We start from the raw sequence: 24,399 nt of genomic DNA, 5'->3' as shown, positions 1-24,399 counted from the left end.
ACCCAGTCAGATGTGCCGCTATGTCCTTATTTGTGTTCTTACCTGCCAATCAAAGAGGCTCCATAACAACCAATCAAAACGTGCCATCTTGTTGTCAGGTGAAACTTTTTACTCCTTATTTGCATAAAAACGGACCAGTCAGAATCAGGCAGGCACTTTTAAAAAGGCAGCCTCGCCTTTGTCTCAGACTGTAAATTGCATGCGGGCGGGGCTTCGTCTCCCTCGCATTTTATGCCCCCCCCCACCCCCCAGGCTGCTTCTCCCTTAGAGGCTGCGTTGCATTCCCCCTGCCTTTGCTGTTTGCAAACTACCTGAATAAAGACTTCCACCCCACCTCACCCACACCCCAAATTGGGGACTCCTGCTGGCATTGGGTTGGTGGCAGAGACCTTTTGTTGAAAAAAGCAATCTGAATACCCTCCGGATTCTGAATCCTACAAGGCAAAGAGGACCTCTTTCTTGCTGGGTCCTCCCAGCTCAGGAATGGTCTGGAGCAGTGATTCCCAAAGTGGGCGCTACCGCCCCCTGGTGGGCGCTGCAGCGATCCAGAGGCGGGCGCTGTGATGGCCACAGGTGCATTTGTTTTAACTTTTTTTGTATTACCTTTCTATTCTGAGTTCAATAGTTTCATAATTTCAAACTTCAATATTTCTAATTTACACCTTTCTTTACTATATTTTACGAAAAAGGTAGAAACATTAATACATATATCTTTCTGTTTAATTGCTATTAAAATTTTTAAAAAATTAATTTCCAGGGGGCACTGAGTAATATTTTTTCTGGAAAGGGGGCGGTAGGCCAAATAAGTTTGGGAACCACTGGTCTGGAGGGAGTCCTGGGAGTCAGGGGAGCTGCCGATTGCTTTACAGGGAGTAAGCCACAGAGCACTAGGCCTGGGAGTAGGATGGGTGGCGGTGGGTTAATAGCTACAAAGGGAAGGAGGGAAGGAAGGAGTGGCTGATTCACTAGGACAACTGAGAGTGACTCAGAGGCTGTAGAAAATAGCCTGTTCTCCCACATCTACCTCATTGTCAGGCATGAGGCACTTCCTCATTGCACACCCATAGGCAGGGGGAAAGGGAGGAGGAAGAAATGGGATTTTTCTATTTCATGGGCCTATTCCAGTACCTGAACTCTGTGTTTGTAGCCATTTCAGATATTTTGTTTCAAGTCAGGTCACTATTTATTGAGCACCTACTATGTGCCAGCCCTTCATCTTGCTTTTCAAATGTCAGTCTCCTGAACACAGGGAATGATGCCTTTCTGAAGTTCTGTACTTCTTCCTTCATTACCTAAAAGGCACTTGGGCTGCTGTTGAGCTCCTCACTACAACTGCCCCCCTCAAGCCTGCAATCAATGAGGGGAGGCAGGGATCTTTTTTCCCAGCTCTAATGCTGATCTTACAGTCACGCAGGCCCATTCTCTGGGGCTGTCCTGGTGACAGCCAGCGTGAGCTGAACAGAATGTGGCACAAGTTTGGAGTTGTTGGAAGTTCTTTCTTTCCTACTTACTAGCTCTATTGAAGTATGGTAGCAATCATCTCAGGTAGAAACTGTAGTTTAACTTTAACCCTGCTGTTTGGCTTCTGTACTTATTTGCTTTGTTTAACAATAGAAAAGTTACTTTGATTTTCTGCATTGTATAAATCATCCCATTCGATTAAATGCCTTATTGATTGTAATGTGAATATCCCATGGGTTGTGGTCATACTGGTCTTAGAAAGCACATTTTCCTTTACCTGGGAAGGACAGCACAGTTATCCCAAGGTCAGAGGGCTCCAGTTAACATATCCTTGTTGACTCAGTGTTCCAGAGACCAAAACTGTAATTTAGATAACATGCCTAAGTTTAACCCAGGTTCCTCATGTGTTTCTGTCAATTCAGTGACCCGGAGACCCAAAACTATAATTAACGTGCTGCTTCTGCTTCTGTAAACTGCTTTTTTGCAAACCAGGTTCCTCATTCCAAACCTTGAGATGTAATCAATACCTTTGTGATCTTTGCCTATATATAGTGGGGCCTTGACTTATGAGTTTAATTTGTTCCTTGACAGAGCTCGTAACTCAAATTACTCATATGTCAAATCAACAGTGAACGAGTGAGACACGTGATGCTGGGCTGATGTTGTGGCGTTCACTGTGACGTTCACTGCGCCAACTAGCGGTAGGGTATCTGAAGTTGGCTCGTAACCCGAATTTTAGCTCGCAACTCAAAGCAAAAAATCGGCCGAGAGACAGGCTCGTATCTCGAAAAACTCGTTAGTCGGGACACTCGTAAGTCAAGGCCCCACTGTAAGTCTGGCTTTGCCACCATCTTATCACTATGAGATTTGGGAAAGCAAAATGGCCCCTCATAGTCCAGGATTGCAATAAATGTGACTCTAATTCGACTTCTTGAGGCGTCCTTCTGTGATTTGCGGGGTACATTACAACACTATGACTTTACTTGTTTTCTCTAAATCTCCAACTTCTCATCTGTAAAATGGACACAAAGATGTCTATCTTACAAGTTAGGAAATATGTTATATAGTAGTGAAGATTAAATAAGATGACATTATATAATAGTACCTGGCACAGTGATAACATAAAAACTGGTTTACTTCCTCCCAACTTCCCCATGATTGAACAGACTGACCACACCCCTCCAGAATGTAAATTGCATAAGGGCAGGGCTTCATCTGCCTTGAGGACTGTCTGCCGAGGTGAGCACTAGGCTCTAATACTGTCCTGCTTAGTAATTAAGATTAGGAATACTGTATTAAAATTAGTACATTATTTATGCATTATATTCAATAGTATTACAAGTATCTAATGGGATGCATTTTAAAATAATGTGGTTAATCATTTAACTCGCTGAATGAATCTGTGAACTGTAATAGGAATCCAGAAACCTTGACCTCAGGTAGGGATGTTTCCTCTCCCCTCTCTGAGCTTTTTGGTCCTGGTAGGACTTGCTGCCACCAGCAAGATCTTCATTTCTGTGTTCACAAGAAGGGACAGGCATTCCTTGCATCCTCTACATTGTCCTTTGTTCCAGCTTCAGTGTAAACGCCATTGCCCATCGTATAAGGGAGCCAGGGACACACAAAACGTCCCCGCACTTGGCAACCATAGCGTGAAAAACCTTGACACACAAATCTGTAATTATTCATTCGACTTCTACCTGGAAGGCAAGCTGGGCTGGGTTTACTCTCCTGGGCACCACCAGCGTCCCCACGCCAAGGGCTCCAGGGCCAGTATTATCTCTCAAATGTAATGTGAAAAGATAAAGGGGGAAGGTGTCGGGTTTTTTTTTTTTTTTATCTTTGCGCCCTTGCTTCTAGCACCACACCCACAAGCTCGTCCAAGAAAAAAAAAGAGAGAGAGCACGAAAGACACGTTACCAGATTTTCAACAACTAATTCTGAAGCAGACACCAAAGCACACTCCCAACGTTAATGGGCCAATCAGGGCACCCGCCATTCCTGAGCTTCCAGGACCAGGAGGGTAAAGCACGAAGCACTCGCCCGGGTCCTGCCCAGGAAACCGCACCGAAGGTGGAAAGTTGCAGGCGCCGGGCGGGAGAGGAGCGAGCCAGCCCCGAGCTCCGGCAGGAGCAGGGCAACGCTTCCTGCCGGAAGTGACGCGACCTCAATCCCAGTTCGGCTCTTCCCAAACAAAAGGGATCTTGGGGCCCCAGGAGGAGCCTCAATGACATTGGAGAAGCCCCGCCTCCAGCGGGCGCGGATTGGTGCAGGGGCTGGAGAGGCGAGGTGGTGATTGGCCCTGGTGAATGCCAGTGCCCGCCTGGCGGGTGAGGGGCGGAGCCTCAGTGGGCTGTGGATGCGAGCGGGTGGCAGAGGCGGCGGCGGCGGCTGGGAGTGGACCCGAAGCGCCGGGAAAGAAAAGGTAGGAGCTGCTAGGGCTGGGGCTTGGCGGAGGTCGGGGGGCCGTGTTCCCGAGAGAAAAGCAAGGGTCGGACCTCCGGGATCCTCCCGCCAGCGTCCCAACTGCCACTCGCGCCCATCCCCGGAGGGGGCGGGGCCGTCTGTCCACCTCCCGGTATTCCCCGAGGAGGCGGCTCCTCATCCTTCGAGGGTCCTCGCAACTATTCATTGTTCCCGTCAATCCCAGCTCCGCAGAAGAGGCTCCCCTCCAGACACCCCTCATTTAAAGGCCCCCTTCGACCAGCGCCTCAACCCTGGGGGGCGGGCGCACAGGTTCCCATTCTCTAGGCTGCCGCCCCCACTCCCATTTTGTCCCCCCCGGGAGGCCAGACAGCCCTCCCTACACCTGCCCCTGCTCGCTAAAGTGGCACCAGAGCTGGTTTCATCCATAAGGGGGGGAAAAAATCAGTGTTTTCCAAAAAAAGAGGGATGGGTCGAAGCAAAAATCACAGACCCGACCCAGCAGCGAGCTCCACGGAGGAAGCGGCCTTCCCCTCGGTTCTTCCCATCCCCCACGCGCTGACCCTCAGCCTCCCTCCCGAAGCCCCCCGGACCCGCTGTTCTCCCGGGGGGTCCAGAGCTCACCCGCTGCGGGACTTTTTTAGACTCTGGAGGAAGGAGAAATAGTAACTCTCCACCCCCACATCCCCTTTGTACCTTCCCTCTTTCTTGAGGGAGAACCCAACTTCTAAGGGTTTTTTAGGTTTGAGTTGCGTTTCATTTTTGCTTTCCAGCCTATTTCTTCCCTGGAAACTTGGGGGAAACCACCCTGTATGTTCACAGTGAGACGGGTGGGCTGGATCTCTGCAGAGTTGGCCTCGCTGGGGAGGAGCCGGCGTGTATTGTCTGACTGTCAGTGAATGAGAGCGTGCTTTCCGAGGAAGCCGAGGAAGCCGTGTTGATGGGGACATTAAGCGCGCTAGGTTAGGGAAGAGTATCTACCCCAGTCTAGGGCGGGCTGGTGTGCCGCTCAGGGAGACTGCAGTTCACCTTGAAGGTATGGTTCTGTTGAAACAAAAGGCAGGAAGTGTTTGAAGAAATTCAGGTTCAGTCGTCTAGGTTTATGATTAATCTGGTCCCGTGGCCTTTGGTTACTCCTATAGCCCCTCTTTCACGGGGGGTTTTTCCCTCCAGGTGAAAAACTGATACATAAATGATGTCATTGATTGTTTTTACAAATCCAGTATCACCTACCCAAATTTAGGGGATGAAAAGTCAGAGCACGTTTTAAGTCTCAGAAATGAGGACACATGAAAACATAGTTAACTCCAGCTATTGTCTTGCGTGTGTAACCCCCACACAGTGTCTCTCTATAGTGTGCTCATAAAGGCTTTGTCAAGATGACCTTCATTTCAGCAGGTGCAGAATATTGAAGATTTTGGCCTAATGTGAACGCCATTGAATCCCCAGTAATCATCCATTGCTAGCACTTCCATATATTAAAATTTGCCATATTTTTAGGTGGTTTCTTCTGCTTTCAGCCCCCAGTCCATCTTACTACTGCTACCTAGAGCTAAAGCTAACAGCAGTGAGATGCAAGGAGCTGGAATCGCAGAGGGTGATTAGAAAGGCTGTCTTTTACCTTCCTGATTAAACTTTCTAAAAGTAGACTTCCTGAAGGTAATTACTTTTGAATAGTTAGGTTCCAAGTTTTCAGAGCCACTCTCAGTGATTGTTTCCAGATCGCCAATAAAAAGGCACAAAGAAGAAACTGTGGAGGGTCTGTCTCCCCAGCAAACACACAGTGTCTGCTCTAGGAGGGCCCCCAGCAATAGCAGCAGGAAAAAAACTAAAGGCAGAACAGGAAATCCCAAAAAGATAGATCTTATTACATGAGCAGAGAACAGAAAATAAACTAAGGTAAGAGACTCAGGAAGCCAAAGTAGTGGTGATTGCCAGGGCCTTAATGAGCAGAGAGGAAAAAGCAAATCATGCAAGACCAGTTTGATACAGGTTTGGGTCTTGGAAATTTTCAACACTTATTTGGTCATAGTAGATGAAGAAAAGCATTGTATGTCTAATCTGTCTCATTAATTTATAAATTCTTGGAGCAGGTAGTAGTGTGTCTGTGTGGTCTCTGTATCTCTCACAGTGCCTGGTATATAGTTTGACTTAATGAGTATTAAACTTAGTTTGAAGCTATCAGCTTAGGGTAGTCTAGAAAGGTCATGTACTGATAAGATATGACACATCTTGTTAGTATAAACAATCCACTTTTTGTCTTGATTGAACTTTATTTTCCTTATCTGATGTCTTATGAAACTCCAGTATCTTAACTCTCAAATACTGAGTTTCCTATAAGAAACTAGCTGCTGGTTAGATATATAATTTTGCTGTGATGAAATCTGAACCAGAAATATTAATGTCCTCAGTGCTAGTCCTTTTAGGATTTGATTTCTCTAAGAATCTGACCCCAAAGGAATGAAGGGAATGTAGGGGAACACACTAGGAACTGATGGCTGATTTATATTTAAGAATGGTTTCTGAGTATTTGGTTTCTACAACTTACTGACCTACTTTGGAATTTTTTTTTAATGGTTTTTTAGTTGATCTTATGCTTTTCTGAACTGGCACTAAGTAAGGGAACAGGGGCACAAACAATATTGGGGTCCCTGAATGGAGTCATCAGACGGATCATGGTGCCTAAAGCGCTCAAGTCCTCAGTGGGTTTGTATTTTGGCAGACTGTTTGCAGAGCTACCAGGGAACTAGCAGAACAGGACTGGAATTCTTGCCTTGTCTGAGTGGAACAGAACGGTGTTCCTAAGGGTTGCCATTGAAATGGTGTTGGTGGCATGAGATAAGAAGCAGAGATTTCTTTCCGTTGGAAATTGGTCCAGTCTGTTGGGTGACCCTAGGAATGGCTTGTTAGCCTATTTCTAAAGGCCTTTTTTTTTTTTCTTTTCCTGAATGTTTGCTGCCAACAGCTTCTGTGAGATTTAAGGGCTTTTCAATGGTAATTTTGATTAAAAGTGATTTTTGCCTTTTGAAGACAACTCCCCCGGGGCCCCCAAAGTAAGGAGCAATCATTAGAACAACCAAAAGGTGTGAGAAGAAACCACATGGAGGAGATGGGAGTGGAGGTGGGGGAGGAAACCAGGACTGCAAGGAGGCATGGATGTCAAGAATGCGGTAGATGCTTCCTCCCTGCCAAGTGCTTCCCAACTGCATTTCAGGTACAAAGCCAAAGCTTCCAATGTAAATGTGTCCTTTGCTGCTAAAGGAATCCTCTCTGGCTTCTGGAACCACTAAGAACGTAATCCTTAATTGTTACTATCGTTACTGAGTTTAAAGACTATAATCCTTAATTGTTATGGAGTTCAATAGAAACCAGAAAGACAGAGCACAGGATGAGGGGATTTACGGCAAAAAAGACTCCTGACCCTGAACCTGAGAGCATCTGCTTAGACTGAGCCTTTGTGGAAAGCGGCTGGGGAAGGCTCAGCCAGGTGTCTCTGGGCCTGCTCTCCTTAGGAGGTGAGAGCCAGGAGGAGGAAAAGAGGGAATGGGGTAAGAAATGGGGATGAATTTTCTCAACAAGATTTAAGAACTATCTATATTAGCGGTCGCCAACCGGTGGTGCACGGACCACTGGTGGTCTGTGAAGTCCGAAAGATTGGTGACTGCTGATCTATATATATAAAAGACTAATATGCTAAGTGTCTGTCTGACTGGTAGCTATGATGTGCACTGACCATCAAGGGGGCAGGTACTCAACACAGGAGCTGCCGAGCTGCAGTGACTTGTCAGCAGAGTTCTCAGGCGATGCACGCAGAAACCAGAGAGGAGGGAGCCCGATTCCTCGTGGAGCTGTGCAATTCCACCTTTGGCCATGGGTTATGTTGTTGCTGGGGCACTGTCAGTCTGAATCTGGTTTACTGCATGCTTGCATTTGCATTCCACACCCTGGACAACAGCAGTTTTACAGAGTGCCCTATCGCACTCTGGGACCCCTCGGGGGACGTCAAAAAGCCTGTTTCTGCCCAATGCCCTCAGGCCAGGCTGAGGGATCCCACCTGCTGGTGGGACCCCCGCTCACTCCGCAGACACCCTTGGGGCCACGGCGCCACCCCAGGTGCAGCCAGCCGGGGAGGGACCAAAGGAGGTTGGCTCCAGGGCGTGTTCGGCCCGTCTTGCCCAGACCCGCCCCACCAGCCACCTTCTAATTAATTTCTTTTCAATGTGCACGAATCCATGCACCAGGTCACTAGTAAGTTATAGAGGAGAGAGAAAAGACAGTAACTGACAAGTTAAGTTGTAGGGAAAAGAGAAGCACTAAGTGGTTTAGTGGTGGGAAGGGGGCCTTCTTGGTTTCTGCTTAGTCCTTTCTGTTGCAGCAGGTCATAGAGGAGTGAGAACAGAACCAGTCTGGTTCTTAACTGGTTTAATATTTGAGGGCACAAAAATGATCTGGTCTGTTTGGACATTGGCTTCTTCCTGTCCCTTCTGTTCTTAAGTGGAAGGCACAGACCTTTTCTGAAAAGGTTCTACCCCTAAAGACTTCTCCATTTCTAAACCTTACCCTTCACCACACTGACTCTTAACACATTCCTCTTGGGATCTGCCTACTTCTCATTCAGCATGTCTCACACCACAGTCATCATTTCCCCGCTAAAACCAGTTCCTTTTCTAACATCCCTGTTCTTGCTAATGGCATCATCATTTAGTCACCCAGTCTTCAAACCTCAGCTGACCTGGGATCATTTCCCCTCTTGCCTCCTTAAATGGAGCCAGAATCCAGTTCCTGTAAATTCTTTATAAAGTCTCTTGCATCAGTCCTTCTTACTGCCACCGTCTTAATTCTCTCATTTTTGCCTCAGCTCTCTCCTGGGAAAGTTTTCTCCCAACTGCCCCTTCTGCTTCCAGTTCGCCTTCAATCCGCTGTGGGCTGCAAGCTTTAACGTTCCTAAAACTGCTTTCGTTATGATAGTCACCTGGTTAAACATGTTGAGTCGCATCTCATTTCCTAAAAGATAGTCCAATTTCGATGGCTGTCATCCAAGGTACCTTCCCGTACATTTCTTTCCAGCCCGCATTTTTTGAGCACCCCCTCGAACCAGAGGCTGCTCGGTGCTAAGTGTAATCAAGTTGAATGCGACAGTGTTTGTCTAGAAGAGCAGTCACGTGAGACAGAAGGCAGATATGTAAACAGATGAGTTGATAGAACAGAATGTGATAACTGCTCCTGGGTTATGAATATACATACATACCTATTATGTATGTGCATATAGATATGGACCTAAGCATTTGACATAATGTAAAAAAATAGCGGTGATATTTTTAGAAAACCCATTTCTCGGCCATTACAAGTTAAAATTGTGACGATTAAAAGCCATAAAAATTCAGTGAAGCAAAGGCGTGCTTTGCACCTATCTGCCAAAGTCACAGAAAGCCAGTCTTTCTCAGCTGTGTGCAGATTCTTCCGGCGGAGCAGTGTCCTGCGTGTTCCCAAGCCTCCTTCCCAGGAACCGGCCAGGCCTTCTCTTTCCTGTAGCTGTTAAATCAGAAGGAGTCCATTTCTTTTTATTTCTAAATTCGACACATGAATGACAGTAAATGAGGACGCATTGGAAAAAGAAAAACCTTATTATCTTTGGAGATGAAGCCCAGTATATGCTCTCCAGGGATGAGAAATGAGAAAACTGACCAGTCACTAACTCATGTAAACCATTTAGTATCCTGCTAGAGTATGAATTGTTATCCCCATTTTATAGACGAAGACCTTAGAGCTCAGAGGTTAAGTGGATCAAGGAACCACAAAGTGGCTGAGCAGGGATGCAAACCTAGGTCTGTCCGACACCAAAGTCCATGCACTTTCCACCGCAACACTGCCTCCCAGGAGAATTATTGTCCCCAAAGAACCTTGGAGCAAAAACAATCGCTGGGTCTGTTGTGGGTAATTTTCAACTGATACCAAATTGTTAACCTTTTTTTAAAATCAGTGACCTGGTTTAGAAGACAAAATTTAAAAAGCAAAACAGCATCATCAGTTATATTTCTGTTAGAGGCTTTTGTGAAGTTTTTTGGCAGTTCAGGAAGAGTCAGGTTAGGGGCACAGCCATAACACAGATACCTTGATTGTCCGTGGTTTGCCCTCCATGCCATATACTCTGTTTCTTCCGATTTGGAATCCTGCTGGAGTCAATAACTTCATCCTGCAATAACTGTTGAAGGGTTTTTATATTCCAGGCTGTCTCTTGAATTGTGGCCCATGAATAATTTTACTGGAAATAAAATTAATCTACATGTTATTGTTCTCTCCTTGTGGTACTTTACAAATCATCATGGCATTATATCAGAAAAGCAAAACTTTAGGAGAATGATGGACAGATAGTTGACATAGACTGATATATTTCAATGAAATCACATTGTAATTTTATTTAAACTAAATAAAGCCAACTAACAAGTATACTTGAAATGGTTCATATTTCTGGTAATTTTCTGATGTTAAAAAACATATCTTTTTTATTTTAATGAAAAAATGTATTAACATAAAAATTACTATTTACTTTCATTAACATACATTCCAGTAGCTTACCTAATGTAGTTCTTCTGGTTTGGTCTTGTCTCACTCAGGTGAGAATACTTGAAAGGGTGTAAACAGATATCCAGGTAGACAGACCTGTTTTTAATAGCGTCGTGCTAAATGTCCTCATTTTGGGGGAAAGATGTTTGAATGTTTGTTTATGGGCATGAGGCCACTTCCTCCTTTTCTTCAATGTACATATAAATCCTGTTGGCAACATAGGACAGTGAAAGAAACAGATGCACACACATAGCAGGAGAGAGAGACATCACACCCACACAGGGCTACACCAGAGATGTGCGAGTCTTAAAACAGCTAAACAATCAAAACCCTGATATCCATCATGGTGTCCCAGAAAGTGGGTTAGACTACATCTTAAAAAGACATGTTAACCTAGTTTTACTATTTAACTGTAATCTCCAGAAAAGTAATTTAACTCTGGCCTCGGTTTTCACCTGTGAATAGACAGTGCTGAATTCAATTCTTTCTGAGGCCCTTCCAGCTTTGTGAATCGCATGTGGGCCCAGGTTTTTCCTCCACGCCCTTCCTGAAGGCTGATAAAATGAGCAGATCAGATGTGAACAGTGGTTACCAAGTAGCAGGGGTTAGTAAGGAAGCCTCTGGAATCAAATTACCGAGGTTCCAATCCCATTTCCATCCTTTACCAGATGTGAAACGCTAAGCAAGTTAGTTAGCCTTCATGCCTTAGGTTTCCCATCTGTAAAATGGGGGTGATGAAGAAGAATTCCTTGGTGAGTTACAGCATTTCTCTCCTAAGGTGGTTGTGAGGATTGAGTTGATACATGTCAAGTACTTAGAACACTGCCTAGAATACGTTAACGTTTATTAGCTCAATAACTGTTTATATTTTTCATTATTACTATTACTGCTTAAATTCTTAGAAAACTGTGCTATAAAACTCTGAGGTGGTGGTGATTAATGTTGATAAGCTCAATTATATCATTAGTAATTCCTATGCTAAGCATCAATCCAGAAAAGCTGGTATCCTAGAATCTGCTTTGAGAGAACAGTACTGTGTATTTGAACAGACTACTGAGAGTATTTTCAATGTTAACCTTACAGAGTATTGGCCTCATCACAGAACTGGTTTCTGGAGGCCTGACTAACACTATCTGTAGTGTGGGTGCAAAAAGCAGACTGATAAGACAAAGCAAGGCATTCTGAAAAATCTGCTATGGTACTCTCATGGTAGGGGGAAGGGTGGGATCGAGTTGCTCTAGTCGTCTTTAAAAGTTGTAAATGATTAGCATGCTGTATTATTAATTTTCTAGGGCTGCCTTAGCCAAGTACCACAGACGGGGTGGCTTAAACAACAGAAATTAATTATCTCATACCTGAGACTGGAAGTCCAGAAGCAACCTGTCAGCACGATTGGGTGCTTCCGAGGTTTCTCTCTTTGGCTTGTGGATAGCTGTGTTCTTTCTGTCTTCACATGTTCTTTCCTTGTCTCATGTTTGTATCCACATTTTCTCATAAAGACACCAGTCATATTAGGGCCACCCTAATGACCTCATTTTAACCCAACTAACTCTTTCCAGACCCTGTCTCCCCATGCAGTCACATCCTGAGGTCCTGGGGATTAGGACTGCAACATAGGAATTTGGGGGAGGGAGGACACAGTTCAGCCCATAACGTATGTTATAACATGTAGACACATAAAGACCCAAATAGTCCAGTCATGTATTTTACTTTCAACTGAAAGAAGATTAATTTGACACTTGTAGTAAAAGCTTGCATTGCTTAGTATTGTAGAATTCAGTAAAACGCGATTCGCTTTTTTACAGTGGTTTTAGAACCTTTGTAAATAATAATAGCAAAAACAGCTCCTTTAGTAAATGCACAGAAGACCTGCTTTCTTGATCAGAGAATTAATTTTTGCTAGTACTTTGACACGTTTTTGTCCCCGGGCTCACCTTAAAATGCCAAAAGTGGAATGAGAGGTACAGTTTGGAATGTTGTCATTCTTTTACCCGCAAATACATAAATAACCCTTCTGAAAAACTGGAAAGCCAGAGGGTGGGGAAACTTACATCTTTTGAGATCGTCAAGAGAACATGTCAACACCTTCTATCTCCAGATGGTATGTTGTTTTGGATTCATTCTTTAAAATAGCAGTGCATTTTTGTCCATATTTAGATTTAATATTTATAAATGTGACTGGTTTTATTTTTTAAAATTTCATATAGCCCTGGCCAGTGTGGCTCAGTTGATGGAGCATCATCCTGTGCACTGAAAGATTGCCAGTTAATTCCTAGTGAGAGCACATGCTCAGGTTGTAGCTTTGATCCTGGTTGGTGTGCGTGCAGGAGGTAACGAATCAATGTCTCTCTCTCTCTCTCCCTCCCTCTCACTTCCTCTCTCAAATCAATAAAAAGAAAATTTTTTAATTCATATATCCTAGATTTCTAAGGAAGCACAGTATCCAGTGGAAAGCTGTCAGAAACACCTGTTTTGTATGTTAGTGTTGGCTCTTTGAATTTTAAGAATTAACTGGCCTCGGACATTTCGGTTTTGCGTCTATGTGTATGAAAGAGTCTTTACTTTTAGTATCTTATCACTGATACTGAAAACTTACTGAATGGCTTGAATATCAGTCAGTTGTAGCTCAAGTATAAATTTCTAAAATTTGATGTCTGAGCATATTAATAAAGAAGTGATTTTTATCCAGTTTTGCAAGAGTGATCTGGGTAAAACAACTGATTTGTTTTTATACTGGCCAAGTTGATTCTATTTTTTTTTCTTAAGGTATTTCTAAGATTTATTGAAAAATATTATTTTTCCTCTTTCATGTTTCATGTTACCCTCCACTTAGAAATAAATAAAGCCTTTAGTAGTTCCACGTGAAAACATACACACACCCAGATACCAGATAGACAAACATCTTACTTGTACTCCACCCTGCCCTGCCCACTGCTTGCATAGCTATAGAAGCTGTTTGGGGTGTTTCTTTTTCTGCCACCCAATCTCTCTGTGGTAAAAAGGTAACAAAGCCTGCTGTCCCAGCCAATTAATTCAGAGTTCCAGAGCAAAAGCTGGGACTTCCTCAAGAAAAAGGCACAACCAGAACCAGAATGAGTGGAGCCTTGGTGTCATCCAGAAAGGGGACAGGGTCAGAACCAAGTGAACAGAGCCCAAGCCACAGCATGCTTCCATGGCAAGGTTCCGAGGGCTTTGGGGGGCTTTCTCCATACCCTTACTCTGTGACTGTGGGCACATGAACATTGGTATAGAAGAGACATGCTCTCGGTTGTTGGCCCTGACGTGGTGGGAAGTAAGCAACATGTGAATAGACCAAATGTTTGAAATCACATATTGATAACAAAAATGCTTCATACTTAGCCCATAAATAGGCTTATTTTCCAGAGTATTAAAATAGATATAACTTTGTCTTTTTTATTATATATTTACATATATTTTTAATTGGGAAAACTATGAAGCTTAAAATAGCTACAGCTAGCTGTGTCCCAGTGTATAATAATGTATCCAGACAACTTGTCCACAAGTGGTCTTTATTTCATATTTATCGACTGGAGCATTCCTTAGACAGAAATATCTGTGGCTAAACTTGAAGGAAAGGGAAAGTTTGGTCTCGGATTCTAATGGAAGGAATGAACTGAGTGAGCATCTGGTTGAAATGATCTTGTCTTTCAAAGTTGCTTAATGGATGATGACAGTGACAAGTAACAGCTCATTTAGAAAAACGAGTACGGAATGAGTCTGTACACTGCAACACAGCGTGCCAAAAATCTGGCTCGTATTTCTGATAATGACTGCGGAGTTAGAAATGGCCTTTTTCTGAAAATCCAGGGCCACATAATTTATATATTGGGCAGAAATTTGGGGTGGGGCTTATTTAGTGGTTTGCCTGTATGATGGCTCTATACTCTTGTTACTGACTGCACAACAAACACACTTCTCTCCTAAATGGAGAGACCCATAATTAGGTTAACGGCTGATTCTTGGTTAAAGACACAAGCATTTATTGCTGCGTTATTCCTCTTTCAACATTGTCCCTATTTGACTGTCACGTTTTGGCAACTCACATAGGCCTTCAGGCCTGGTTCCTAAAAATACAAGACCGAAATTATGTTTTATCAAGTAAAATTTTAAACCTGTTGTTTTTTTAAGTCTGCTGGGTCTAATTCACTGTTAGGACAGTAAAACACATTTTGTATATAATTTGACATTTAATATTTGAAAATAAATGGGGAGAAGTAGAAGCTTGGGATGAGTGATCTGCCTTACAAAGCCCAGATGGTGACAGGTTGGTTTATTTGTTTTTTGACTGGCAGGAGGTGAGGGGATGAGAATTCTCCTCTCACGGATTTGGCAATTTGAAAAATTCGGTTATATTTATTTTTCTTTGTCCATTGTGCCTAAGTCAGGGTGACTCAAGCAAATAGGCTTTTGTCCGTTCAGGGAAAGAAAGTCACTCTCTTCTAGAGACTTGCATAAGTTAGTCCTTGACATGGCAATGGACACCTTAAAGTAGAAAAGGTTCTGAAAGCCCTCCCCTTCCCTAATTGTAATAAGGGAAGCGGACCCCTGCTGTATTACTCAGCTTCAACTTGAAGAAGTGGCTATTTTCCTCTTTGTTTGAATCAACCTACAGCTGTCAGGCCTCATCATCCTAATGACACAGTTGACATTCATGAGATTTAGACATGGTTTATAGTGTGGTCACATCGGCAATAAATTTCTTATTCTCTTGCAGCATTGGACACTTTTTCACCATGTTGACGGCATTTTAAATATATTTGTCAATTTCCCCAAATTTTAACTGAAGAAAACTTTCAGAGTTTCTACTTGAGGACTGAAGTGTGACTGCCAATTATCAGGTCAGTATCACCCCATCCTACCCCACCCCCACCCCCATCCTCAGCAATATCCCTGCCATCAAAAACATGAGGCAGTTTTACTAGCTTCCATTTATATTTCATGCAAAAATGTATTGCAGTATCTTGTGTATTGAGATTATGTTCAAATGAATAGAAAAGCAAAGAACTGCTAATTTTTAATATTTATAAAGAAAGGTTATGCCCTAACTGGTTTGGCTCAGTGGATAGAGCGTTGGCCTACGGACTGAAGGGTCCCGGGTTGGATTCCAGTCAAGGGCACATGCCCAGGTTGTGGGCTCGATCCCCAGTGGGGGGCATGCAGGAGGCAGCCAATCAATGATTCTCTCTCATCATTGATGTTTCTCTCTCTCTCTCTCTCTTCCTCTCTGAAATCAATAAAAAAATATATTTAAAAAATAAAGAAAGGTTATCGGATTATACAAAAACAGATCTGTGGGTTTTTGAATTATTATACAGCTGTGGCCCTTTTTTTCCTTCTGTGTCATATTTGTATTGTATTCACTTCATGCAGACACTAAGCTAAATGGGTTGGTACACATTAGCAAGATGTTCCAGATATTAACATTTGTGTGCAGGAGTGATTTACACACGTAGAGATAACAAGCCAGGTGACTCAGCTGGCAGCTTCGTCCTCGCCATTCTTCACTCAGGATGCTGGCGCCTTTTTACAAAGGGCCGCAGAAGGTATTTCTGAGGTCATTGGTCTTGGCTGCCCCTAACTGTGGTAATACTGTTCTCTGAATTGCTTTGGAAAATGAGAGAGGATAGTAGTTATTAATAATTAAACCGTTCTTCGGTTTGTATCAGGAACTTGGCAATGCATTCTACTTTTATCAACGCAATCTCCACAGTAACGCTATGAGTTAGATATCATCACCCCCCTTTCACAGATAAGAAAGGTGATCATCTGAAAACTTGCCCAAAGTTACACAACCAGGAAGATGCAGGCTTGGCATCTATCTGATTGCAAAGCCACGTGTTCTTTCCAACATTCCATCTATATTAAGTTTAGCTTTAGGTTTATTGCTGTTTTTTAGTTCTTATTTTTAAAATAACTGCTGTGAGCCCTGGCCGGTGTGGCTCAATTGGCTGGACACCATCCCATGTACTGAAAGGTTCCCGGATCGATTCCTGGTCAGGGAATATGCCTGGGTTGAGGACTTGATTCTCGATAGGGGGTGTGCAGGAGGCAGCCCATCGATGTTACGCTCTCACATCCATGTTTCTCTTTCTCCCTCTCCCTTCTTCCTATTTCTCTCAAAATCAGTAAACTAGCCTTTAAAAAAATAACTGCTTTGAGATCTCTCTCTAACACTGATGTGAGAATTACTTACTAGTCGCTAAAACTCCCTCATTAGAAAGTTAGCCCTTTAAAGGTGAAGCTACATTGAACATATTTTACCATGTGGCGAAAAGATTTGCACAGCATGTCCCAAAACATAGTCTAACAACACAGTGAGTAAGAGTTTTCTCCATGTTTTCCTTCACCTGAAGGCATAGCTCTGGAGGGAATCAATGAGTCTTTTGTGTGCCTCCTAAAGTTTAATGTTCTCTTAAGAGCTGGGAATTACTGGAGGGTGTGTGCACCAGTCATGCCATGATTCACTCTACAGAAAACTATAGGAAAGTAGTATTTGCTCTACTCTGGAAGTTATAAAATGTATTTTACCATAAATGCTGGTCAAAAGAACCTAAAACAACCATCTAATTTCTATGTATGGTTTGTGAGAAATTAATCTCGTGGAAAAGATAGAATTTGTGCCATGAGATTTCCCATTTAACATATTTCAAAAGATACAATTCCTTGTAGAAATGTGAACTTAAGTGAAATACATTCAGTAGTCTGGCCAGTGAAGATGTTTAAAACGATATATTTTTAAGAAGCCATTTAAAATTACTTTTGCATATTGGTTGCATTTAAGTCTTATTTTGCTATATGAAATATAAATATTGTGATATTCTCTCTGAAAGTAGACAGTTTAAAAGAAAAATCTCTCCCATACCCCCAGCGAACATTATCTTTGCTCAAATTTCATTTCAGCCAATTTCAGAGGGATGCCAGCATGTTTCATATGTGGGTTTTGAATCTGGTTATCTAAAGGTGGGAAATCTTTTTATGGTATAACAATTTTTGGTGAAATACTATTAATTGTAACACAATTTTACCTGAATATCTAGTGAACAAAATTAGTGACTAACTCATTCTGAGACCTTCTAGGATGCTTGCAAATATGCCTAGAGGAAAAACGATAAAATGTATTTTTGTGAGTAGTGATGAAATCAATAAAGTGAATTTTATTTTCTCAAAGCTTTTTATACTATAATAGTTATACTTCTTGTCTGTCTCAATTTATTTGTCTTTGATCATATCAAGTTAACTCTGTCTTCAGAGATTGTCTGATTGTGTCTCTGTTTTAGGCCTTCAGGATGAATCTGGAAAAACTCAGCAAGCCTGAACTCCTAACACTGTTCAGTATTCTTGAAGGAGAGCTTGAAGCCAGGGACCTTGTTATAGAAGCTTTAAAGGTATGTTAATAAGGGAAAAAGGAGATGTCATCATATGTTTTTTGAAAGTTGTTTCATTGGTTGTAATTTACTTAACCAGGGTATTTCTATAGCCCTGTTGAAGTCAGAGGCTTGGGTATACTTACTGACACTTGGAGTGGCAGCCACCTGTGTGGTGTTGTTTTAGGGACACCAGTGAAGCCTTTCTGTCCCCAAAATAGTTCCTTTAATCTCTCTACCTGATGTCTGGACCTTGAACTTCATTCTTTAGCTCAGTGGTCTTAGCTGTGTTTGAATGCCATCCCCTTGATAACCTGCTGAGACTTGCTTCCTTAAAAAAAATGTATATACAGCTGTGGCTGGGTGGTTTCTCTCTCTCTCTCTCTCTCTCTCTCTCTCCTCACTTTCTAAAATCAATTTTAAAAACATACCCTTGGCCTTGGGTGAGGTTTTTTTTTTTTAAAAAGTATATGCACCCCCCCCCCCAAAAAAATGTATATACACCCATATACCACAATTCAGGATATAATATCTATGAGATCAAGGACCCATGAAGACCATCCATGAATTCTCTAGACCCCAGATTAAAAATTCCTAGTTTTGTTTCAGTATTTGATATCCATTAAAATGAAAAGGGGGAGGGGTGTTAACTGTACTTTCTACCCAGTTTTGTTGTAAACCTAAAACTGCTCTAAAATATATAGTCTAATTTTTTAAAATTCTTTTTATTTTTACTGATTTCAGAGAGCAGGGAGAAGGAGAGAGAGATAGAAACATCAATGATGCGAGAGCATCATTGATCAGCTGCCTCCTGCATGCCCCGCACTGGAGATCAAGCCTGCAACCTGGCATGTGCCCTTGACCAGAATTGAACCTGGGACCCTTCAGTCCGCAGGCTGATGCTCTATCCACTGACCAAAACCCGCTAGGGCTATAGTCTAATTTTTTAAAAAAATAGAAGGGGTGGGAAATAACTCCTTTTAAGTGTCATAAATTTTTACACCTTAGTAAGGATGTTTTCCAATCTGTCTTTTTAAAATATATATATATTTTTATTGATTTCAGAGAGGAAGGGAGAAGAAGAGAGAGAGACAGAAATATCATTGATGATAATCATCAATCGGCTGCCTCCTGCACACCCCCCACTGGGGACCAAGCCTGCAATCCGGGCTTGTGCCCTGACTAGGAATCAACGCTGACCCACTGAGCCACACAGGGCAGGCCCCAATCTGTCTTGAGATAATATTTGGGGAGGGGGAGACCAGATCTTAGGGTGTCTGTGTGAGTAGTAGGACAAGGACACTCCAGAAGGAGGCGGAAACAGCCAAAGAGGAGACTTGAGCGTGAGGAGAGCATAGTCCCTGCCAAGTGTAACTGAGTGTCTAAATATCTAGGAAGATTTTTATAGTTAAAAATTATAGTTAGAGGTTATATTGATGTGCATCCTAAAGTTCATTAGGTTTATGAAGTGCTTTACTACATTTTTTTCAAAAGTACCCTCGCTCTTTATATGAAATATTTTGTTAATATATCATGTGAGTTCAAATGAAACGCCTTTGTTGAAGATTTCCTTACAGCAACAAAGATCATGTTCTCTTTGCCTTTCTAGGGGACTTAGAGAATCAGTGACTTCCTAAGTAACCCACACATTAGGGTTCATACCAAAGGCTGCATCTTTTCTGTTCCTGAACTGCACTGAAACAGAGCAAATGTGTTCCTTTACTCGATCTGGGTAGTCTTTTCTGGTATCACTCTGAAATTATAATTGTGATAGAAATGAAATCTAAACCTGTTATTTCTACATGCTGTTAAGTTTCGAGTGACATTAATTTATGTTATTTAAGGCGACTGAAAAAGACTGACATTTCTATTTAATTAAATACGCTTCAGGGCAGTTTTTCACTGAAAACTGTTGCTTGTGTGTCTTCCCTGGAGCTTTACAATGTGTGATAAGTCACTGTCAGGGTTTCATTTCTCAGAGTGCACGAGGCACTTCCCCTACGATGTGGGGGATGGAGTCTGCCTTACTTTCCTGCTTGCTTCAGTCTTGCATGACTTCCCTGTGATTTCTAAATAAAAATCATATGTTTATGCCTTTGACACATGCCCGGTCACATATGTTAAAGTTCCTTGCCTGAGTCTGCCTGTCATGCCAGAGCATAAATGTGTGACCTCAGTCCATTCATTCCGTCTGTCTGGAGCGAAGCTTCCTTGTCTGCAATAAGAGGTCACTGTTCGATTCCCGATTGGGGCACATGCCTGAGTTGCAGGTTCCCATCCCCAGTGGGGGGCATGCAGGAGGTAGCCCATCGATAATCAATAAAAACATTAAAAATAAAACAAATGATTAATAACTAATATTGATATGTAACACTACAATTTCCATGGCATTGCAAATACTCCAACAGTGTAGGGTTCTTTTTTCCCTTTAGTTATAGTCTGTCAGCACATATCACGTTCCGTATCCAAGAAACAGTCAGTGGTTGCTAATCTTTGGATTGGATGTCTCTGGATGCCCCCAACAATGCCCAATTTTTTAATGATGCCCCTGCCAACATATACCACATGTATCATTATTCACTCATTTCTGTCGCATTCACAGACCTTCTCCTTTGACACTGTTGGTGATTCTCTTCCTTTCCCTGAACACTGTATTCTATTTCCCTTAACCCTGTCCCACGAATACCAGCAGTCCTAACCTGCTTAAACCCAGGACACCCTCCCCTTTCTTACCCCATGTTTATCTGATCAATGAGGAGAAAAGGAAAAGGAGGACTGGGGGAAATCTGAGCTGGTTCCTAACCCTCACTCCCAATGCCTGTTGTTTCTCCCACTTCCTCCCGTTGGTTCTCTGAGACCCCCTATTCTCCTCACCAGAGGAGTCATCCTCTTAGAACTGGCAGAGTGTCCCTCACTGCCTCGGCCGAGCCAGGGAGAACTTTGTTCATGGTGACCCCCTTTAGAACTCAGAAAACATTTCCAGGCGCAGCAATGGTATAAATAGCCATCAGAGTTTATGAAACTGCACAGTGTAGCAGGGCATTAAATAGACTCTCTGGAGGATCTGCTATTCATACTGGGACCCCAGGAAGCAGTTGCCCATAAATATCACAGTTGACCTACACAAAAACTTGTGGGCCTCAGCCCCCTCATAACTAGAGTAGGGGTTTGGGGGTGACTGCCTCTAATGGAAAAACAAAATCAAAGTACGACCTTATTTTCTCTTTGCTTTTCAGCCTTAGAAACCATACAAACCTATGGAGCTTTATATGTCTGTTTTGCTAATCTCTATGTCCTCAGCACCCAGCATAGTGGCTAGTACATAGATGCTCAATAAATGTCTGTTGAACAGAGGAACTGATTGTGCCATTGTGGTATGTTGCTTTAAAAGATTGCCATAATATTTCAAAGTGAATGTTGTGAATTACTAAATTTTACAGCCTGTTCCTATGTATGCTTTAACATACTTGCCGCCTTCTGGTTTTAATGTTAACAGATGCGTAGGTGCTTGGTGCACATGTTTCCCTAAAATATATTTTTTCTGCAGGGATCCAATTTCAGTTAGTTTAGGCAGCTTCTGACTAAGCTGCCTAAAGCTTGAGAAGCTAGAGCTATAATTAAGGGAGCATTTTGATATGAAATACCATTCAGAGTCAGGCACAAGTGTTGTATCTAGTCAGTGCATACAGCTCAGGGTAATAAAGTTATCTTCTGAGGCTTAAGCTGTATGAGTTTAGCCTCCCCAGGAGTCATACATCTTTAACAGTCTATTGTTAGATAAAGTAAGTAGCAGCTGGGCTCCAAATTGTTTCAGTCCTTTGGGAAAAAAAAGCAACTGCCATAACAGATTCCTAAAAGTTAAAATGAAACCTCATTTTATTTGTAGGATAGTGTTTGTTTTGTTTTTTTGTTTGTTTGTTTGTTTTGCTTCTGTATTACATCAGGATTTATTGCATTATTTCAGTAGCTCTTGCTTAACAGCACACACTTGTTAAACTTCTTGACTAATATGGCAGCTTACTCATTTTATTCCTTTTAGTACATTTTCACCTGAGGATATGTTTTTTGTGGGGTTTTTCTTTTTTGGTTTTTAATTGATTGAGAGAGAGAAAAACATCTATGTGAGAGAGAAACATCCATCGGTTACCTCCCGTACACCCCCAACCAGGGATCGAACCTGCAACCTATGTATGTACGCTGACTACTAGGAATCAAACCTGCAACTTTTGGTATATGGGACAACACTCCAACCAACTGAGCCACCTGGCCAGGGATAGTATTTTTTCTAAACTCTTGTGTAGTGAGTTGAAAAGGTTTTGGTCTGTGTCTAAATAGCTATTATGGTTTTTCCTTTTTGTTTAAGTAAAATATCTTATCGTTTTTTTTTCTTCTTACCTTCAAAATAGATTTTTTTTTCCTGGACATAAAATCTAATGTCTAACCTTGCATCTCTGAACAAAACCTTATGGTTCACTGTAGCTGCTAAATAAATAGTAGGTCACATTGACAAAGGTTAGGTTTATACAGGAATATGTTATCAAGTTCCCAGAGTGTGTAAGTAGATCCTACCTATAGAGTGGTAATTATTTTTTAACTTTTTAAAATATCGCTATTTTTTAATATATATATTAATAATATATATTATTGATTTCAGAGAGGAGGGGAGAGGGAAAGAGGGATAGAAACATCAATGATGACAGAGAATCATTGATCAGCTGCCTCCTACATACCCTCTACTGGGGATCGAGTCCACAACCTGGGCATAGCCCTTGACTGGAATCAAACCAGGGACCCTTCAGTCCACAGGCCCACACTCTATCCATTGAGCCAAACCAGCTAGGGCTACAGCTGTAATTATAAGAGCTTTATTCATTTTCCAAATTTTCTGCAAAGCACCAGGTTGCAACTATACCCTTCTAGAGCCCCCATAGTTATGTTCCTTTTTCTCCCCCAAATACAAAAGCCTCTTCATTCTTCTGTTGCAGCCAAGACACGTTTGGCATAGAACCAGGGAGGCCAATAGAAAATAATGTAATATTCAGCCTCTTCTGTATTTGAAGTCTAATTGTTATACAGAGACCATTTATACTGTATTTGGACCTAATTGGACTTTATATAAAGTGATTTTCTGTTTTAGAAGTGATTACATCACAGGAAAACATTCTTTATGAAAGTCTTTCCCTCTGACCACTTTCTTTCCATGAATGAAAACACTATAGAAATCTCCTCCACAGTGAAAGCAAATCACATTGCTGATGAACTGCCTGTCCCAGGGAGGCTGGGCTGGATCACACAGTTTAGCAAGAGTGCTCAGCTCATTAATTCCAGACAAATCTAGGAAATGGCTTCCAAGCTGGTCTGACTCCTCCAGAAGACGGGGGAACCTTGATCGATAGCCATTTAGAAACTTAGAAAGTAGATTTGACTGCTAATAAAAGTTAAATCAAGCCCTAGCCGGTTTGGCTCAGGGGATAGAGCGTCAGCCTGCGGACTCCAGGGTCCCAGGTTCGATTCCGGTCAAGGGCATGTACCTTGGTTGTGGGTACATCCCCAGTGGGGAGTGTGCAGGAGGCAGCTGATCGATGTTTCTCTCTCATTGTTGTTTCTAATTCTCTATCCCTCTCCCTTCCTCTCTGTAAAAAATCAATAAAATATTTATTTTTTTAAAAAGTTAAATCAAATAGTTCATTTATGAATCTTCCACATTAGGTATATCTGCACATCTTAGATCAGATGCAAAGCCACACTTAACTACGACTAAGTAGAATCTCCCCCATATTTACTAGTATCATGTTATGTTAAAGCATTATTTAAATTGGTTATACAGTAATAAATGTTTAAGTGTTACAACTTCCATGTAGAGTTAACTTGAGGAGTCTTGAATTCCTTTCCCCTGATGTCTCCATCATAAAACAGGTATAACTTTTAAAACTTAGGGTAGAGCTTTGTTGTTTTTGGCCAACAGCCATTGCAGAATTCCCCGAGCAAGAAGATTTATAGACAAAAACATGGTAGACAGGACAAAGTTAGAAATATATTTAGAGTATGAGACTGTAATATGTCACTCTGGTTTAACTGTTTTGAGTTTTTTAAGCAGCCCAGGGTTAAAAATTAAAACTCTAAATGTTATATATAGGTCTGTGTTGAAACAACAAATGATTTACAGTCATGTCTTGTTTTATTGTGCTTCGCTTTGGTATTGTGCTTTGCAGATACTAGTAATGCATTTTTTACAAATTGAAGGTTGGGGGCAACTGACGGCTGAGATGATGGTTAGCATTGTTAGCAATAAAGTATTTTTAATTAAAGTATGTACCTTGTTTTTTAGATATAATGCTACTGCACACTTAGAAGACTATAGTACAGTGTAAACATAACTTTTAAAAAATTTTTAAATATGGTTTTATTGATTTTAGAGAGAAAGGAAGGTTGAGGGAGAGAGAGAAACTTGGATCGGCTGCCTCCTGGGAATCGAGCCTGCAACCCGAGCACATGGAATCAAACCAGCAACCTCTCGGGGCATGGGACGATGCTCAGCCACCTGAGCTACACCAGCCAGGCTGAG

General features: G+C 42.1%; 2 protein-coding genes across 14 annotated transcripts in view; one reads left to right on the top strand and one right to left on the bottom strand.

The window, feature by feature from the left end:
* Positions 1–3,803: 3,803 nt before the first annotated feature.
* Positions 3,804–24,399, top strand: part of CTTNBP2NL (CTTNBP2 N-terminal like) — a 40,870-nt gene continuing 20,274 nt past the window's right edge. The window contains exons 1-3 of one of the 6 annotated variants that reach the window (XM_005859995.2): positions 3,804–3,886; positions 15,185–15,308; positions 17,748–17,855. In XM_005859995.2, coding sequence (XP_005860057.1) covers positions 17,757–17,855 — 99 coding nt within the window. In that variant the 5' untranslated portion in view covers positions 3,804–3,886; positions 15,185–15,308; positions 17,748–17,756. Of the gene's footprint in view, positions 3,887–4,744; positions 4,922–7,005; positions 7,100–11,607; positions 12,551–12,745; positions 12,780–15,184; positions 15,309–17,747; positions 17,856–24,399 lie in introns of those variants that run through there. The other 5 variants (XM_005859997.2, XM_014534592.1, XM_014534594.1 and 2 more) reach the window with 5 other exon arrangements.
* Positions 9,913–24,399, bottom strand: part of ST7L (suppression of tumorigenicity 7 like) — a 136,289-nt gene continuing 121,802 nt past the window's right edge. For 3 of the 8 annotated variants that reach the window (XM_014534585.1, XM_014534586.1, XM_014534589.1), the window contains exons 16-17: positions 10,462–10,656; positions 9,930–10,147 (exon numbers count right to left, since the gene is read on the bottom strand). In XM_014534585.1, the coding sequence (XP_014390071.1) occupies positions 10,496–10,656 (161 nt within the window). In that variant the 3' untranslated portion in view covers positions 9,930–10,147; positions 10,462–10,495. Of the gene's footprint in view, positions 10,148–10,461; positions 10,657–15,979; positions 16,075–24,399 lie in introns of those variants that run through there. The other 5 variants (XM_014534590.1, XM_014534591.1, XM_014534588.1 and 2 more) reach the window with 4 other exon arrangements.

The sequence above is a fragment of the Myotis brandtii genome, unplaced genomic scaffold (assembly GCF_000412655.1).
Source record: "Myotis brandtii unplaced genomic scaffold, ASM41265v1 scaffold131, whole genome shotgun sequence".
In the NCBI taxonomy this organism is placed as follows: Eukaryota; Metazoa; Chordata; class Mammalia; order Chiroptera; family Vespertilionidae; genus Myotis; species Myotis brandtii.
Note: the sequence above shows the minus strand (reverse complement) of the source record. Positions and strands in the feature narration are given on the sequence as shown.